Source organism: Astatotilapia calliptera, chromosome 4 (genome assembly GCF_900246225.1).
Source record: "Astatotilapia calliptera chromosome 4, fAstCal1.2, whole genome shotgun sequence".
Classification (NCBI taxonomy): Eukaryota; Metazoa; Chordata; class Actinopteri; order Cichliformes; family Cichlidae; genus Astatotilapia; species Astatotilapia calliptera.
The window spans coordinates 1907178-1926351 of record NC_039305.1 but is presented as its reverse complement, the minus strand read 5'-3'; the positions used below and the strand labels follow the sequence as shown (position 1 = coordinate 1926351).

Sequence of the window (19174 nt, the reverse complement as noted above, 5' to 3'; positions counted from 1 at the left end):
AATCTTTGATTTTACAAACCGGAGGATCCCTAGGTATGCATTGGTCTATAGTGAATATTTCATCCGTGAAAGTCTGTTCATAGCGTTTATCAAACACACCTCTAACTTGAGACAATCTCACGTGATCTCCCTTTTTAAATTTCGTGAGCTTATTTCTGGAACAAATAGAAAAAGTGCCATACATTCGGCGCCAGCTGCGGTCTCAAGGCTGGAGCCCAACAAAAACACCCTGATAACGACTGTTTAGTCTGTACCTTCTCATTCCATGCAAGGCCACCTGGGTTGGCTGGAAGACTGTTTTTACCTAGCCTGGCAGGGCGAAGGACACTGTCTCAGCTGAACTATGGACACACACACACACACATACATATACAGTGATATGCACACACTCATCCCCCCTCCCTTTCCAAATGCCTTCGAATCTTGTTCCCTCCTGAGAACACGGCGAGTCTGAGCCCGCGCTGGAATGGTAGCGCTGGGCAGGATGGCTGCTGTGTTTGCTTCGGATTACTCTTCACCCCCCACCCGACCCTGTGGCTGGTCGCGTGCTCCATAATGTTGTGCTGTGGACATTTATGTGCTTCTTTGTGCAGAGGAGTTTTTTCGTTTTCTGTTCTCATGCTGTCCTCCCAGGAGCCCAGCATGAGCAGAGCTCTCTTTTTTTCCTCTTGTACTTTCCCATTGTAGTGTATATTTCAGTGTTTTTCTGTAACGCTACCGATCTCTGACCTGTATCCCCATGTAATGTCTGTGTTGTGTGTGTGCAACCTGCACGTGGCGAATAAAGCTTTGATTGATTGATTGATTGATTGATTGATTGATTAAATACTAGTGGTGTGTTCTCTCAATGTACTTGACTGGGGGAACGATGATGACTGGTAACATCCACATATCTCCAAGTATTTACAGCCGTGAAATATCTGCTCGATGGTGTTACACCCCGGCCTAGGCAACCGGCGTGCAACGCAAGAAAATAAAAATAAGGAAAAGACACACGAGAAAAAAAACACTAAGGCTCTCCACCAAAATCCCAAAACGAAAGTATTGACAAATCCATTCACAGCTATTTACAACAAACTATTTATTTACAACACAGGGGGAGATCGCGACCATGACATACTGAAACACAAGGCTTAAATACATAGAAGGAGCAATCAGGGAATGGACCACAGGAGGGAAACACAGCTGGGGCAAATTAGACCTGACGAGACAAGGAAACGTAAACTGAACACACTGAGATAACACAGACTTTCAAAGTAAAGCAGGAAATACATGACAGTCACGCAAAAAACAAAACACTGACAACACCGAAACGTAACAATGGGCATAAGTGAGGCGGTGGACCCTGAAGACTTGCCGGGTGTCTGGTTTGGAGATTCCCAGGGAGATTCGCGAGGCCCGGGTATGAGTTCCATCCTTGAGGGGATGACGGTGGCGGGGTCGCTGGAGGCAGTGTGGCCACATTTGCCGGCAGGCTCGGGGGAGGCATAGTTTCAGAGCAAGGCTTGAACCAGGCATGAGCAGCAAGGGCTCTGAAGCTTATGTTCAGGTTCATTTATGATCTTAGGTATTTTATTGTTATGCTGCCCTCACGACACGTGACCCTGTGAGGTTAGACAGCTAGCGAACAAATAGAAGAGGTCTTCCACACAAGGCTTGACTTTCTTGTTTTTATGTAACTAGAACATGAGAAAAAATGAAAATGAATCGCTGGTTAACACACATCTTAATAACAACTTGCCGATTAGCCTAGCTTAACATGTACATTACATCAGCATACAGTTCGCTCCATGTAAACACACATAACGACTGTCTCTACACATGTCAATACTCACAAAGACGAACGTTTTCCGAGGTGCGAACGTGTAGAGCACTCTTAGCGTGAACATGAACTAGTCCCTATTTAATAACTGCCGGAGCACTTTTTCCCATCATAAACGAAAGGGTACATCAAAGATAGGTTAGTGAACAGGACGCTCCCTCGCTCCATTTCCGCACATAGGATACAAAGATCTCTTGTGGAAATGATGTCTCACTCTGAGCTTATTTATCACTCTGCTTATGTGGCTCAATCAGCACACACACCAACCGCTGACTTTTGACTCAAGGGCATAACACTCCCCGCTTGATATACACACATTATATCACAATAAACATCAATACAACATATTCAAACATCATCTAGCATTGAAGAATATTCATTCAGTCTCTGCAAGCAAAACAACAATCTCTGAAACTGGTCTGAGAAACATTTTAACAGTCCCATCTTTTACAGTCCGCACTTCCACTTTTCGGACCTTCTTGTCGCTGCTGGGGAATGTTTTTACTATTAGTCCCATGGGCCATTCGTTCCTGCTGGCTTGGAGGTCCTTTAGCAGGACCACATCTCCTATTTTGACATTAGGTCTAGTCTCTGTCCATTTTGCACGACCTTGTAAGGTGGATAAATACTCTCCCTTCCACCTTTTCCAAAAAGTGTCAGCGAGGAGTTGAACATGTTTCCATTGTTTCCCAAACAGCTGCCCTGATGAGAAGTTCCCAAGTGGGGCGGACACAGCACTCATCTTCTGCGTTAGTAGCACTGCTGGAGTGAGTACTGCAGGACTGTCAGGGTCGGTGGATATGGGAACAAGAGGCCTTGCATTAATAATTGCCATCACCTCGGCCATGAAGGTGCACAACACTTCATGAGTAAGACGTGTTTGTTCAGTTCGTAACAACATTGCATCCAGAATGCGCCTGGCAACGCCTATAAGGCGCTCCCACGAGCCTCCCATATGAGACGCATGAGGGGGATTGAAAGTCCAAACACACCCTCTCTCTTGCAGGTACTTTCCTACTGCTTTGTTTCCTGAGTTTAGGTCTAATTCCTTACAAGCGCCCACAAAATTCGTGCCTCTGTCCGAGCGCAGAAACTTGGCCGGGCCCCGAATAGAGAAGAGCCTTCTTAATGCATTGATAAAACTATCAGCAGACATAGTCTCTATCAGTTCGATATGCACAGCCCTAGTTGACATGCATGTGAATAACACAGCCCAACGTTTGTTCTGGGAACAACCACCTCTTGTACGACGCGTCACAATAGTCCATGGCCCAAATACATCTAGGCCTACAGTGGTAAAGGGTGGTTCAGGGGTGACTCGGTCTGCAGGCAAGTCTGCCATTTTCTGGATCTGCATTTTGCCTCGCAACTTGCGACATGTGACACACCGATGAATGACAGATGACACAAGCCGCTTCCCTCCAATTATCCAGTACCCAGCACCACGGATAGCTCCTTCAGTTATGTGTCTTCCTTGATGAGCCACTCGTTCATGATAGTGAGTTACAATTAGCATGGCGATGTGGCTGGTAGATGGGATAATCAGAGGGTGCTTTTCATTCTCTGTGAGATCGGCAGCGGAAAGACGTCCACCGACTCGTAAGAGACTGTCTTTGTCCACTACAGGATTGAGCTTTTTGAGTGCATCAAATATGCCACTGACCTTCCTTCCTTCTTTAATGTTTTCAAGCGTCCCTTTGTAAGCTTCTTGTTGGACGGCTCGAATAATGACTGCTTGGGCTCGGGTGAGTTCTTGGACGCTCGGTGTCTCACTGAAACCTTTCCATCCCCTTCGCCCACTTGTCTTTTGTGCAAAGGATGTAACTACATGAATGAGTCTGGCTATGACTCTGCAAAGAGTGATCCAGTTTGAGTACTTTTTGAAACGGTCAGAACCCAACTGTGGCTCTGCTACAGTAGTTTTCATTACTTTTATTTCCGGATGTATCTCTCTGTCTTTTTCAGGTTCGATGAGCGTGAAAGGACCAGTGTGTGGTTCTGTGTGTGGGTCAGAGTACAGAAAGGGTGGACCTGAGAACCAGGTACTGTTCTGCAGGTCTGCTGCTGGAATGAACCGAGTGGCCTGGTCAGCTGGATTTAACTCACTTGGTACATAATGCCATTGACTCGGATGGGTGGATGCTCTAATGCGCGTAACCCTGTTGGCAACATACATGTAGAATCGTCTGGAGGTGTTGTGTATGTACCCCAACACAATCCTACTGTCTGTGTAAAAAGTCACATTGTCTACTTTAATGTCTAACTCGTCTCTGATGAGCTCAAACATTTCCACTGCGAGCACAGCAGCACATAGTTCCAGGCGTGGTACAGTGTGTGCGGGGCGGGGTGCGAGTTTAGACTTCCCCATCACAAACCCAGTATGACACTGTCCTTCACTGTCAACTGTACGCAGATAGACTACTGCACCTATAGCGACAGTGGAGGCATCACAGAAAATGCAAAGTTCTTTCACTTTCGTTGTGCTTAACGTACCTGGGCTGTAGCACCTTGGTATTTGGAGGTTCTCAAGGGCTTGCAAAGAGTCTTTCCATAAGTCCCACCTCTCCTGTTTCTCAGGGGGTAAGAGTGTGTCCCAGTCTTTTCCATCAGATGACAGTTCCCTGAGTAATGCTTTGCCCTGCATTATTATGGGAGCAGCAAATCCCAAAGGGTCATAGAGGCTATTAACTGTCGACAATACTCCCCTCCGTGTGAATGGTTTGCTCTCATTTGACACCTGGTAAGTGAAGCTGTCAGATTGTAGGTTCCAACAGAGTCCCAAGCTTCTCTGAACTGGAAGAGGGTCTACTCCTAGGTCTAAATCTTTCAGGTCCTTTGCACGATCCTCAACAGGGAAAGCTTCCATGACTTGACTGCAGTTTGATGCCACCTTGTGGAGGCGCAAGTTAGACTCTGCCAACATGTTTTGCGTTCTTGTGAGCAGGTTGATTGCTTCCTCTGGCGTGGCGACTGATGTGAGACCATCGTCAACATAAAACTGACGCTCAACAAACTGTCTTGCATCAGATCCGTGTTCTCGTTCTCCCTGCTGTGCTGCCTGTCTCATGCAGTAGATGGCAACAGCGGGTGACGGGCTGTTTCCAAACACGTGGACCTTCATTCTAAACTCAACTATGCTCTTTGTAATGTCATTGTCCTCATACCACAGATAACGCAGATAATCTCTGTGGTCTTCGCGCACAACGAAGCAGTAAAACATTTGCTGCACATCGGCTGTCAGGGCTATGGGCTCTTTGCGGAAGCGCAACAGCACTCCCAATAGGGAGTTGTTCAAATCAGGTCCGCCAAGAAGCACTTGATTGAGCGAAATTCCATCACATTCTGCACTTGAATCAAACACGACTCGTATTTGTTGTGGCTTCTGTGGGTGGTATACCCCAAACGTGGGCAGATACCAATGTTCTTTATTTAGTGGCAGAGGAGGGGCAGGCTCGGCTTGGTCGTTATCCAACATTTTCTGCATGAATTGGATGTAGTGATCTTTCATTTCTGGTCTCTTTTCCAAAGTCTTTCGGAGAGAGCAGAGGCGTTTTAGGGCTTGTTCTCTGTTGTCAGGGAGCCTCCTTCTCTGTGAGCGAAAGGGTAAAGGTGCAACCCAGCTGTTCTCTTGGTTTTGATAAACTTCACTGTCCATTATTGTCAGGAATGCTCTGTCGTCGATAGACATGGCTTGTTTGTTATCACCCTCAGATCTAACAAACACAGAGTGTCCCAAATCGTCTGTGATGCAGGTTGCATTCATAGTGACCCCATAATTCTCTTTAACGTGAATTGTGTTTGGGCAAGGCTCAAAATAGGATGCACGTCCATTATCTAAGGTGTGTGTTTTATAGACATTGACCTCTGACTGACTGTGCACTTTTCCTAGACACACCTCCCCCACAATAACCCAACCCAGGTCTAGCCTTTGGGCGTATGGTGCATCATTGGGTCCGTTGATTTGCTCACGTACCTTATGGACCCTGAGGACATCCCTTCCAAGGAGTAAAAGGATTGGGGCGTGGTGGTCGACAGGTGGGATGTTATCTGTCACTGGAAGAAGATGTGGGTGATGCTGGGCAATCTCTGGAGAGGGTATTTCAGATCTATTGTCCGGCACAGAGTCACATTCAATTAAAGGGGGTAGCTGGATGTTGACTTCTCCATCCAAAGACTCGAGGAAGAAGTTTACAGCTCTCCTACCTGAGGTTTGTTCTCTGCCAGAGCAAGTCTTTAAGGTGTATGGAGTGGGTTTGGCATTGATTTTGAAAAGGCTGAAAAACTCTGACTTAACCAGTGACCTGTTGGACTGATCATCTATTACTGCATACATTTTTATAGCTCTCTCTTTTTGGCCTGCGGGATACACTTTGACCAAACTGATCTTAGAACATGAACGTGGGCTATCACCTTGGCCACATACCTCTGTGCACTTCGACTCGACTGAAGGTGAGCTCTCGATTTGCTCTTCATTGTCGTTGTTTCCTGGTGTAGTACTCTTAGGGGCAGGAGTAGGACCAGGATGCATTGCAGATAAGTGTTTAAGGCTGTCACACTCGATACACTTAACCACTGCTTTACAGTTTTTTGCAATGTGTTGGACAGACCCACAGCATCTGTAGCATATGTGGTGCTCTTTGAGATAGGCTTGTCTTTCTTCAATAGTTTTGTCTCTAAAGAGCTTACACTTTTTGAGTGGATGTGGTTTTTTGTGGATTGGGCACTGGCGATCCGGTTCCTCCATTTTCTTTGGACTGAGATTATTCTGGTCCGGCTCTGCCGTAATGTCCATTTTGTGTGCTGACACAGTAGGTTTGCGACTATATGACCTCAGTTTTTCTGTGGGAGAAGGGACATGGGTGTTGGCCTTGGACATAGCAAAGCTTGGGTCATTCCTCATTTTCGCTTGCCGCTGGACAAATTGTGTGAAAACTGAGAAAGGAGGAAATGACACACTATGAGTCTCCTTGTACTGTGTTCCTACAGTTGTCCACTTTTCCTGTAGGTTGAAGGGAAGTTTTTCCACTATTTGCCTGACTCCTCTAGCTGTGTCCAGGTAAGCAAGTCCTGGGAGCGCACCATCTTGTTTAGCACACTGAAGCTCCAATAAGATGTCACTAAGTTCCTGCAGCTTAACATTGTCTTTGTTTGTGAGTTTGGGAAAGTCCTCTACCTTTTTTAAGAGTGCGTCCTCAATAGCCTCAGGTGAGCCGTAGCACTCTTCAAGGCGCTGCCAGACCATCTTCGCACCTGCAGCAGGATTGAGGGTGTGTACAGCACGAATGCGCTTAGCCTGTTCGGATGATGTTGGACCCAACCATTTTGTTAGCAAGTCTAATTCCTCTCTTGGAGACAAATTTAGGTCTTTGGTTGCGCTGATGAATGAGGTTTTCCATGCCCAATAGTTTTCAGGTTTGTCATCAAATTGCAAAAGACCTGTGCTGACTAGTTCTTTGCGAATTAGGTATTTTGCAAACTGTTGCATTTCACTTGATTCAGGTACGCAGTTGTTAAGGTTGGGGGTGTGCTTTGTGGAGTTGGACCAGTACGTGTCGACTACACCAGTGTTCACTGTTTGCTCCTGTTTCCTTTCTCTATTTACAGGTGGTGTTTTCGTCTGAGTGTTGGTTATAAAAGGATTAGTTATTTGTGTACTGTCTTGTGCATCTACTTCATTGCAATTTCCTTTAGGAGGCTGTGCTGAGTCGTGCTGAGTGTCTGGGTAGAGTAACTCACATTGTTGTTGAACATATTCGTTAGTGCGGTGCACTGTACTGATGGGCTCAGCTTCCTCACAAAGTTCTCCGTAGAGCTCCCCGCTCTGAATCTCTGCTTCTTCATAGGCTGAGGCCTCTGCTTCAGCTGCGGCTATTGCTTTTTGGCACTGGAGGACATGTAGATGAGCATCCAGTTCAGCTCTCTGTTTCATTGCATTAGCTTCCTTTTCAGCGAAGGCCAGTTGAGCTCGTGCTGCTTGAGCTTTGGCGTAGGCCCTTGCAGCTGCAGAAGCTGTTGATGAGGATGTCCGTTGAGAACGCCTTGTCGATGTTCTGGATTGCTGCGACTTGGTGTCGAATGGTTGAGACCGTTGCTGCGTTGTAGCTGGTTGAGTGGCAACGTCTGGTTGCTGTTCACCACCGGCTGCTTCGTCTAGCTCTTCAGCAGCGTAGTCTTTTAGGTAATTTCTTCCTGAGCGTAGACTCATGTTGCTTAAAGTAGCTCTGTATGTTTGAACCCGCTGAGTAGGCGTCTTTTCCTCCGTCTTTTTACTATGCTGCCCTCACGACACGTGACCCTGTGAGGTTAGACAGCTAGCGAACAAATAGAAGAGGTCTTCCACACAAGGCTTGACTTTCTTGTTTTTATGTAACTAGAACATGAGAAAAAATGAAAATGAATCGCTGGTTAACACACATCTTAATAACAACTTGCCGATTAGCCTAGCTTAACATGTACATTACATCAGCATACAGTTCGCTCCATGTAAACACACATAACGACTGTCTCTACACATGTCAATACTCACAAAGACGAACGTTTTCCGAGGTGCGAACGTGTAGAGCACTCTTAGCGTGAACATGAACTAGTCCCTATTTAATAACTGCCGGAGCACTTTTTCCCATCATAAACGAAAGGGTACATCAAAGATAGGTTAGTGAACAGGACGCTCCCTCGCTCCATTTCCGCACATAGGATACAAAGATCTCTTGTGGAAATGATGTCTCACTCTGAGCTTATTTATCACTCTGCTTATGTGGCTCAATCAGCACACACACCAACCGCTGACTTTTGACTCAAGGGCATAACAATTGTGAGTTTTCTCACTTGATTATTAGATTCCCTCTTGTGTCTTTGCCCTGTGTGTCTGTTTATATATGTTGTGTGAGCCCTTGCGTCTTGTTTCCCTCCTTGTGTTCCATTCCAGATAAACACTCCTCTACCTCACTAACCCCCTAAAACGAGTGAACATACAAAACCGTAACAAGTTTATTCTTACTAAGAAACTTGCTTATGTATGTTACATTCTTTGTTGTTACTTTTTCATCTCAATAAACTTGCTGTGTGTTTCAGGTGTGTCAAACTCCGCGTGTGCAAGCGCCGGCTCTTCACTTGCACTTTAATAACCTTTTTTTTGGCAGCCTTTAATAACCTACTTATGTAAACAACGTCTCATACAATCTCTGTTGACCTCATTTGTTTATCATCTATCGTCTCCTTTAACCAGTGGAATTGTTTCATCCTCAGGGCCTCTCCTGGCACTACAAACATGAATCTGCACTTCTGCATACCTGTGAACTCACCTGTGCTTAACTGTTCCTTATTCTGATTCTAATCTTTTAATGGTAGATCCAGTTTGCCGACAGACATGAAAGCATTGTTCCAGGAAATCATCTTTTACATAACAGTTTCCAAAAATACACTGATCACATGATGGCCAGAACAAGCCAAAGAACCTGCTGAGACAAAGGTACTGTGCAGAAGGGAGTATGGCTCTTTAACCCTTTAACAACCTGCTAAACCAAACGGTTGAGAATCATTTTAGGAAGGCATATTTTTTTGACATGTGATAGATGAATGAAATTTAATGTTTGATTTTTTTTTTTTTTAAAGTGCTCCACCAAACGGTTGATTTGTCACTTTATGGTGCTAATGCAAACATTAACCTAAATGTTATTAAAAGCTTATCAAACATCCAGACTACAACTCTGATACCAATGACAGCGACATCTGCCTCCTGCAGCTCTCCTCATCTGTGACTTTCAGCAGCTACATTTCTCCCGTCTGCCTGGCAGCTTCAGACAGCACCTTCTACAGCGGTGTTAACAGCTGGGTCACCGGCTGGGGCAACATAGGAAGTGGAGGTGGGTCATAAAGACACCCGTTCAGTTTTAGAGAAATAATCACTTTAATGCAGGAAACAAGTGTGCTGTCTCACAAGTATCTAGAATAAGCATATTCTTCTATAAGGTTAAGTCTGTGGAGACAATTCAAAACAAGAAAGAAAGATTATGTGTAACCAGTTGGAAACTATATATTAGTCTATTTCAATCAAAATCAATCCTTTTATACAATTTGTGTCTCAGACTTTGTTGGCACATTTCTACATTTACTTTGTTTTACTGCCACCAACTGTCAGCCAGTGGAACAGCACAGGATGAGCCACAGCAGACAGACATGTCCAACCTTTGAGGTGACGTTGAATGTGACAAATATCACTCTGAGCAACACGACCGGGACCAACATAGCCATCCTCCGTCTATCTGCCCAGCCCACCCTGACCGACTACATCCAGCCCATCTGCTTGGACAACGGGAGAACCTTCGCCGAGGGCTTGGCGTGCTGGGCGGCCGGTTGGAGTCCTGGAAGAGGAGGAGGTGAGTCAGCAACATGAAGGCTGACAGAGTTCTGCCCAGACTCTGCACCAGTCCATCTCTCAGATTACACATGTGGACCACTGCACTTACAGTTTCTTTAGTCAAACATCAGGATTTTCTTATCTTTCATGATGTTAGCTGAGGAAGTTATGCAGCAGTTTCAGACCTCAGTGGTAAACTGTGGGAACTCATCATCGAGTGAGAGCATCTGTACAGACATGTTTGCACTGCAGCAGGTAAATGACTGGATTCTTCTTCTTATAACACTGTCTGCTGACATGTTGTTTAATTTGGATTTAGCTGTTTATTACAGTCACATGTTGAATTTGGATAGTTCATCATCTTGAGTTTCCAGAGTGCTTACAATCTTTAGAAACATGTACAAACATAAAGCAGATCTAGCTTTGAAGTTTCAGTCTTCATTATGGGCCAATTAGATTTCATTTTAAAGAGCTTCTCTATTTTGTGTTATTTTTAAGCCTTTTTACATTTTTTATTAGAGGGAACAACCTGGCACCCAAATAATTCTGAATTTTAAATTTGAACCTTCCCGTCTCTTTGTTCAGGGTGATTCTGGCGGCCCACTGATGTGTAAGCAGGGCGGCTCTTGGTTCCAGGCGGTCGTGTTAACAGCTCCAAGCTCCTCTGCCAGGAGGAGACGAAGCTCAGTCATAACCTTCACCAGAGTGAGCTCCTTTAACTCCTTCCTGACTGAGACCCTTGAGATGCGCTTGGCTCCGGCTTCCAACACCACTGCCAACCCCACCAATGCCCCCATCACTACCTCTACCAGCAGCACCTGTACCGCCACTATGGCCACCACTACAAATGACTCAAATAGTGTGTTTGACACCAGCGGGGGTCGTCCGGCTCAGGCCTACACATTTGCCATCTTCCACCTCCTCAGCCTCTCCCTTTGTCTCCAACTCTTCCTGTAGAGAGTCTGACCTGATTTACATGATGTCGCGGACACAAATGAATGTGAACAAGCCTCGACCTTGAGACTTTCAGTCGTAAAGCTGTGCCTGCAAAAATTTGACTTGATTCTTAACAGGTTATCTAAAGAAAGCTCAGTGTTGAAGCTGTGGAGGATCAAATCATACATTCTGCTGGACGAATCATCAGCACAAACATCTGGAACACCTGATGGAGAGGTTGACGACAAATCTTAGTTAGTGAGCAGAAGTCAGCAAATATCTGCTAAACAGATAAAATGAAATAAAGAATTTACATGTGGAAAACAAATGTTTGATATGAGGGATGAAAGAATAAAAAAAATTGTGGGGTAAACACAAAATGTGTCTGTTTTATTGCTTTGAGATGACGTGGAAATCCTTCCTGTTTGCAGTAGTCCTGGAAACATAAACAGGAGTACAATCCCTGAACATGCTCATGTACATATGGCACTGTGTGCAAACTCAGCTGTAACTTTGTAGCTACTTCCCGAGGAGGGAGGTTTTAGTGGGAGGAGATAAAACAAAAAGAAGCTTCTGTGGTGTAAATGTGGATTTAATAAACCATTCGTCAAAAACAAGGTACTGAAGGAACTTTCAGCAAAACAGACATCAGCTCGGCGTGACCTCAGGCCGTTTCATAAGGCACAAGGTCTCTTTTGGCGTTGATGCTTTTAATCCAAGACCCGCTGCTCAGGGATAATAGCACCGTTTTAGAGACCTACAGTCGACATTATCACAATCCACCAAGGGCGGACCCTGATCAGGAAGGAAGCGAAAACCTGCCCATTCAGTCAGCTCTGTGTGATCCGAGTAAGATCGATGCAGCTACTCAGATGAACACACAGATGGTCCAAAGGCAGTAATTATAGTAAATGTAGAGGAGGATATGTGATGGTGGTGGTGGGTAGTCTCTTAAATTAGCGGAAATTAGTGTATAGAAAAGGCCAGCCAACCATAGTGATTATGGAGCCACATTTACAGAAGAAATATATCAGCATACAGCTGCCGGTTAGCCTATCAGTGGCAAGGCAACCCATTCTCTGGCAATGAAAGAAAAATGTTCAGTCTCAAAAAGTCAAAGAGAAAAAGTCAGTGAATGACTCAGAAGAGAAGGTGTAAGGCCGGTTCTGTGTGTAGCCACCTCCATCTCCGCTGTAAATGCTATAACAAGTATAAAATTAGTTCGGTGGATGAGCACCTCCATCCTCGCCTCCTACTTCATCCTGATCTCGAAGCATAAACAGTTGCAGGTGTCGCAGTCAGGAACCTGGCAGGTACAGGCACAGTCCCACCTGGAGCACTGTAGGAAAGAAAAACACAGCAGCTCAGACAGGAGACTAACTTTCTGGGCAAGGATTTAACGGCAGCACCTGCTGTGTCCTGAAGAACCCGCAGAAACCAACAAGCACGCTTGTGTAGCTTCACCTGTCCCAGCAGGTGAACTTCTCCTGCAGCCAGGAAGTTGTTTTACCCACACACATTCATTATTTTAATTTACCATTATAACCCTGACAATAACACTTAGATCATGAGGCGTGTGGTGATGCATACCTCCTGATTTTATTAATGCAAACCAAACTATACATTTTGCATTAATGATACACTTTGATCAGCTAACACAGCTGACAATCTTGATCATATGTAAGCTCACTTTCTTCACATAAGGCAACAACAAGAAGCAGCTTTTTCTACAGCAGCACAGAGTTCAGAGGTCAGCTGTGGGTTTAACAGCCTGCTGATTCAAATTCTTTGTGGGTTGCAGCATGATATGGAAAATGCAGTGTTGTTTAACATTTACATGATCTGCAAACCTTTGTCAGTCACGGTGGGGCGGTCCAGCACCCGCTGAGGAACCTTTCCTTTCTGGCGACAGCTGACACACAGCTCTGCAGCAAATGTTCACCTCACTGTGAATGGGGTCACTGGCTTCCCAGTTCACAGACATTATCAATACACCATGTCATTACTGATAACATCTGAGATCACCAGGATTAGTGTCTCCAAAGTGGTTTGAGAAAGTGAAGGGTTGCTGGTTTGTCTCCAGTAATCTCATTTGGTTTAGGGGTAGTGGCACCTGATGTGACCACTACAGGAACAGTGAGGCTTCATTTTATTTACGTCAGTTTTTAATCGCTCTGCTTTTAATGACTATCATTGATTTATTTTATATAATTATTCACTGTAAAATGAACCTTCTGCCCACCTCATCAGCATCATTGTTTGAATGTGTCTGAGTGTTTTATCACATTTTACACCAACATTGAGGAGAGTGTTTCCAAACGTGAGCTGATGGTTTCTGTGCCGGAGCTCGTGTGACCGCCAGTGCTGCTGGTTTACTTACAGAAGCCGGAGAGCAGGATTCAGCCAGGAATGGTCCCACAGCCGGCAGGCGGCAGTCGCACATTTCACCCAGTCTGATGCACTGCTCGCACACAGAGAGGTCTGCACAGCATTCACTGCACTCTAAAGAACAGTAGTCCTTAAAGGCACACAGAAATGCAAAAATCTGTCACATGACCTCAGTCAGAATCCTGCTAGACCCCGGACGTCACGCTGTAACCTCAAATACAAGCTTCTTTAAATGCTGAATAAATAACCCTTCCACAGCTGGGTCGGATGATCTTCTCCAGAGTCCAGTCGTCTGTGTTACACTTTATAAACTGCATCTCTCAGAATCAGGGGAACAGTAAAAGTGCATGCCTGCCTGCACAGCCACAACCTGAATAAACCCACAGGGTTAACTACTGCAGCTCAAGCAGACACAGGCATGTTTCTGAGAACTACTGAGATATAAAAGTGTTCATAAGCTGTAAAATGATAACTGCCAGCTTTACAATAGAAACATTTCATGTATATTTTCCTATACCTGCATGAATCCAGCAGAGAATTTTATTATAAGTTCAAAGCTGACAGCACAGTGGGTAAAACACAGCCCATAGAGCAAAGACGGGTCCCTGCAAGGGTCAAACCAAAGCTAAGTACCTCACAGGGAACCATTTCTTAGTTTTCTGGTCTGTAAGAAGCATGAACAGAGCACCAACCTTGAGGCAGTATCGGATCCAGAGCCCAATCCCTAGGACGATCATGTACAGACTCACAGTGATCATCAGCACTGCAGGTAGAGGGATTGCAAGCCTCCAAACAGGCAACACCTGAAGAAGAAGACCAACTGAACATCAAACACAGTCGAGCTGAAGAGGCGTCACACCTGCCGTCCTCTGACAAAAAGTAATGGATTAAGGTTCCTCACCGGCATTGTGTTTTTCTGAAGTCAGAGGAGCCTCGGGAGTGTCTGAGGAAAACACAGAGACTTAAAGTTTCACCAGGACACAGGAAAAACTTTGCGTTATCTTCTGTTTCAGAGAAAATCAGCTGCCAGAAGCACCGCGGCTTGTCCACAAGCATTTCAGAAACCTGTGCTCAGCTCTTCTACGTTTGTGGACACGAGGGTGCTGCCGGAGCCACCCCCATCAGAGAGCCACGCGCACTACAACCACACAGGATTATCTCAGAGGTTTCTGTCGCTTTTCCTCCTAAACCTCTCCACCTGTTAAAATCGGGTCTGCAGCCACGCCCATCAGCTCCAGGTTTGTCCTCAGTGCTTTTTACCAATCTGGAGTGCTTCAGAAACCAATTTAATGGAAGGAAGTCTAACGCTGTTATTAAAGTCTGGCCGTTTCTGAGCTTTGAGTGATGTCCCTGTCTGTTGTTCTGATTCTATCTCATTTACTTTTCTTTTGTTTCCCTCTAAAGGATTCTGGCTGGTTCCTTGTTTACAATACTTCTTTAATGTATTTATTTATTTCACATTATTCTGTCATCTTTAGCTCGTTCTGTGTCGTTAGCTCTGAAACGTTTTTATTCCTGATGAATCCGTTTTGGCAATTACAGTTTAACTGCAGTTACCTGTTAAACTGAAGATGCTGCCGTTAATAAAACCATTTAAAAGCCTGAAACGTTACAGACGTTTTACAACGAAACAAACGACCGGAAGCTCCTCCTGCGCGTTCACGGCGCTCTCGGTAACAAACATGAGCGCGGAGAGTTTCGGTGAACTCACATTTGTCAGGTTTGATCGCTAAATGTGGAAGAAAGCAGTTTCTCTGGACCCACCGCACTGCTACTGCTCAAAAACAAGACAACGCTCGCGCTATGGCGGTGCCTGCGTTACCATGGAGACAGAGGGGAGCCCACCAGGAACAAAAAAGGCGAGCGCGAAAACCGTCCAGCTGTCCACAGCTTTGTTAAAACCGATTATTTTGTTATGAAATTTGTTTCGTGTGGTACAAATCTGACAGATTATGATGATGATTTATGATTAGAATAAAATGCAAATTCTGATTGTGGTTGAAAATTAGGAAAAACTTTTTTTAGATAAGAGAGAGATAAGATTGTGTTGATAGGAGTTATGTGGGTTAGTTCAGCTTCACAACTAGGGGGCTGTCTAAACCAAATTGTGATATATACTGTCTTATATTTACATGCATGGATGTGAGCCACGTTAAAATAAAGAAGCTTGCTCACTACTACTGATGTTTTAGAGGGAGTCTATGGCTGACGAGTGTTCCTGGTTTCCAAAAGAAATGCTTCCAGTTGCATTATGATTTGAAGACTATTTATTACAAACTGAAGATGTAACAGTTATCCAGAACTACCTGTGCACACGGTCAGAAAACCGTGAGACTCCTAACCTCTCTGTCCATGCTCCGCCCCTTCCCTCTTACACAGGGTTTCATGCTACTATCCGATCGTTAAGTGATGACGTGACGAATCCTACTTCCGGGCCTAAAGTAGTCTGCGTTTAATATGGCTTTTGTGTTGTTAACATGTTTAATGTTTTGTATTTTCTTCTATTTAATCTCAAAAAGCTCCTAAAACAGTCAGTGATCACTGTTGACCTCCCTCGGCTTTTATTACCGCTAGGGCTGCCACGATTAGTCGACTAGTCACGATTACGTCGACTATCAAAATCGTCGACGACTGATGTAATAGTCGATGTCTCGTTTGAAGCTTTGTAAGATCACAAAAGACGCAGGAATAAGTAGCAGGATTTAAGAGTGTAATAACGGATTGAAACAGAAGATGGCAGCACTGCATGTACAAGGATGCCAGCTGCCGTTAAACCCCAAAGAAGAAGCTGTGTCCCAGAATTCATAGCGCGGCCCAGCTCAGTTTCCAACAATGGCGGCAGCTAGTTAGTTTTAATATTACTCTTATTATTCTTTCTGGGTCACAAAATAAGCGTTTAACACATTTTCAGGCGGGAATGTAGCTGTGGAAACCTCAAATATCTGCTCAGTTTATCAAAACACCACATATTTTCAAAAGCGCTCCGACGTTTTCGGAGACGTCTGTTACCCACTAGCTCGATAGCTAGCCGGGGGCTAGGCTAACTAGAGCCGTGAGAACACGGACTCCCGGCAAATCGTTTTCAAACCCACTGCCGTCTTTCGCTACTCAGGTTAAACATATGAGTCACTTAGATAACTTAAAAATGTTATTGTTTGGCTTTTTTTTAAAGTATTTTATTTGTTCCTGAGTAAATCTGTTTGGATGAGATTAAAGTTATAGTTTTTACACAGCTGAATAAACGTCAAGCAGACAGCTGATCATCAGAAGTGTGAGATGCTGGAGAATCTACTCTGGTGTCCTGTTATATTTTAGATAGCAAGGAGTTTATTAAACTTCACTGAAACAAACTATCATCTTGTCTTTATTTTTAGTTAGCACATACCTTAAACACTTAAAGCTGTAAGCTAATGATAGTTATATAAGAGCAGATGCTGCTGGTGCAATAAGCTGTACGTTTTACGTCCAATGGATGATGATCTGATTAGTCGAATAATCGCAAAAATAATCGGTGACTAGTCAACTATCAAAATAATCGTTTGTGGCAGCCCTAATTACCGCTAATCATTTATTTAAGCTCAGTTTTTAAAACCTTAGGATGTAACTACAGCCCAGCCCATGCAGCAGTATATGAATGACTAACCTCGTATTGTGGATGGATTATCTCAGTTGTTCTCCTGGCTGAAGTTTGGTCCTTTTACAGCATCCTGCCATGCGATTACATTTGTTCCTGACCACCGAGAACACTCACGTTAACTTTTATCGAGTGGAAAAAAAGTTAGCTTGTTTATATTATGCTAACATAGCTGTGTCGCTAGCGGTCACTTAGCACATCATTATATACCAGCTAGCCAAAGTTCAGTAACCCTACAAACGTCCCTGCTGTTTAGTTTTCTGTCTTCATTTATGCTGGAAGTGATAACAGAGCTGTATGTTTTAATTTGTTTCCAAAACCCCGCAGTCAGGACATGCTATATTGTATTTAGGTAGAAGCTAGCGAGCTAACTTCCTGCTAACTTCTAACTCCGTTAAATGTCATAAATTCCGTTTTCATGGATGCCTGGATGTTAAACTCAATTGTTACACCTGGTAGAGCAGAACGCTGATCATTTTATTAAAGATGAAAGACTTTAGACAGTTTTTCAACTCTCAGTAATGCTGAGTGATCGTTTGATATATGGACCTGCAGCAGAGTTTAGGCCCAGACACGGCTAGTGACGTCAGACTGAATGACCGGATTGCACTTACATACTTAAAGTGAGAGGTACCCCCTTTTAGGTTCCAGTCTCAAAACAGTGACTTAAAATTACTTTATGTAAACACATATATTTTCACATTTATTAATCCTGAAAAAATGTCTTATGTAATGAATCTATGAATTATAAAACAAACATGAACTCAATCGTAAATAAAAATATAAAGCAGACGTCTGGCGCTTACAATAAAATAGAACTTTATTAATCCCTCGGGTGGATTCCTCTGGGAAATTCAGTTTCCAAATAGCACAGCACCAACAGAAGTTACAGAATGTGAGCAGAATATTATATATGTCCACATATATAAATACAGAGACATGTGTAAATAAAGAGAATACAAAAGGGATAAATAGAATAAATAGGAATAAGAATACAAGGGAATTGCACATTTCAAGTATTGAAGTCTATTACACCGTTGGTTATTAACAAAAAGTATTGCACTGTGAAGAGGCACTACAGCTTAGTACAGATTAGTTGTCCCCCCCTCCTTTGTCCCCCTGTCTCCCCTCCCCTCCAGAGAGGAGTTGAACAGTCTGATGGCGTGTGGGACAAAGGAGTTTTTAAGTCTGTTGTTTCTTGTCTTTGAAGCAACCTGTCACTGAACAGACTCCTCTGGTTGTTTATGACTGTGTGCAGAGGATGCCCAGCATTGCCCATAATTCTAGCAGTTTTTTAGTGTCCTTTTCTCTGCCACTGTCACCAGAGTGTCCAGCTTCATGCCGACCACAGGGCCAGCCTCCCTGATCAGTTTTTCCAGCCTGGATGAGTCCTTCTTTACTGTGCTGCTCCCCCAGCACACCACAGCATGGAAAAGTACTCCAGCAACCACCGACTGGTAAAACATCCTCAGGAGCTTCCTGCAGATGTTAAAATTTAATTCTAATTTTGATTTTAAGAAGATCAATGAAAGATGAGAAAGAACAGGAATTCTCAGAGAAAAGACAAAAAGCGTCTCTTACTCAGGGGAACACATCGCTGCATCTTTCATGGTGAAGTTGGAGTTTGATAGCACTGAAACCAATAACTCACAAAAATCTTTCAGGGTAATGTTGTTTTACCGTTTGTGTAGTCTACACACTCAACCTTTTGAACAATAATTGAGTAACTGGCATTTTAACTAGGGAATGACTTACACTCGCTTCACTGGCCTCTTCATTAGGTACACCTTGGTAGTCCTGGGCTGGCCCCATTTTTCATATGGAGAGGGGGTCAATTAATTGATACCCAATCAACGACGGCACCAGTGGTTGTGAATTTTTCACTCACTCTGTGTCTACACACCTCTCTGCATTTAATTATTAGTTATTCTTAATCTCTGGCTCTCTTCCACCGTGTGTCTTTGTCCTGTCTTATTCCCCCTTATTCACCCCCAGCCTGGCTGACTGAGCCTGGGTGTGCTCGAGGTTTCTTTCTGTT

General features: G+C 44.2%; 2 protein-coding genes across 3 annotated transcripts; one reads left to right on the top strand and one right to left on the bottom strand.

Moving 5' to 3' along the window:
• Positions 1-1294: 1294 nt before the first annotated feature.
• Positions 1295-8642, bottom strand: LOC113020178 (uncharacterized). 2 transcript variants are annotated; one of them, XR_003272166.1, is made up of 2 exons: positions 1836-8642; positions 1295-1679 (listed from the first exon to the last, which is right to left on the bottom strand). XR_003272166.1 is itself a non-coding variant. In XM_026163932.1 (2 exons), the coding sequence occupies exon 2, from the start codon at positions 8025-8027 to the stop codon at positions 2199-2201; it is 5829 nt and encodes a 1942-aa protein (XP_026019717.1). In that variant the 5' UTR covers positions 8028-8192; positions 8349-8642; the 3' UTR covers positions 1295-2198. The 2 variants fall into 2 exon arrangements, 1 of the variants encoding a protein (XP_026019717.1); XM_026163932.1 differs by having other exon boundaries at positions 1295-8192; positions 8349-8642.
• A 698-nt stretch (positions 8643-9340) lies between these two features.
• LOC113020182 (chymotrypsin-like protease CTRL-1) lies at positions 9341-11632 on the top strand. Its single transcript, XM_026163938.1, has 4 exons — positions 9341-9684; positions 9960-10197; positions 10336-10433; positions 10764-11632. The coding sequence occupies exons 2-4, from the start codon at positions 9978-9980 to the stop codon at positions 11133-11135; spliced, it is 690 nt and encodes a 229-aa protein (XP_026019723.1). The 5' UTR covers positions 9341-9684; positions 9960-9977; the 3' UTR covers positions 11136-11632.
• Positions 11633-19174: the final 7542 nt, after the last annotated feature.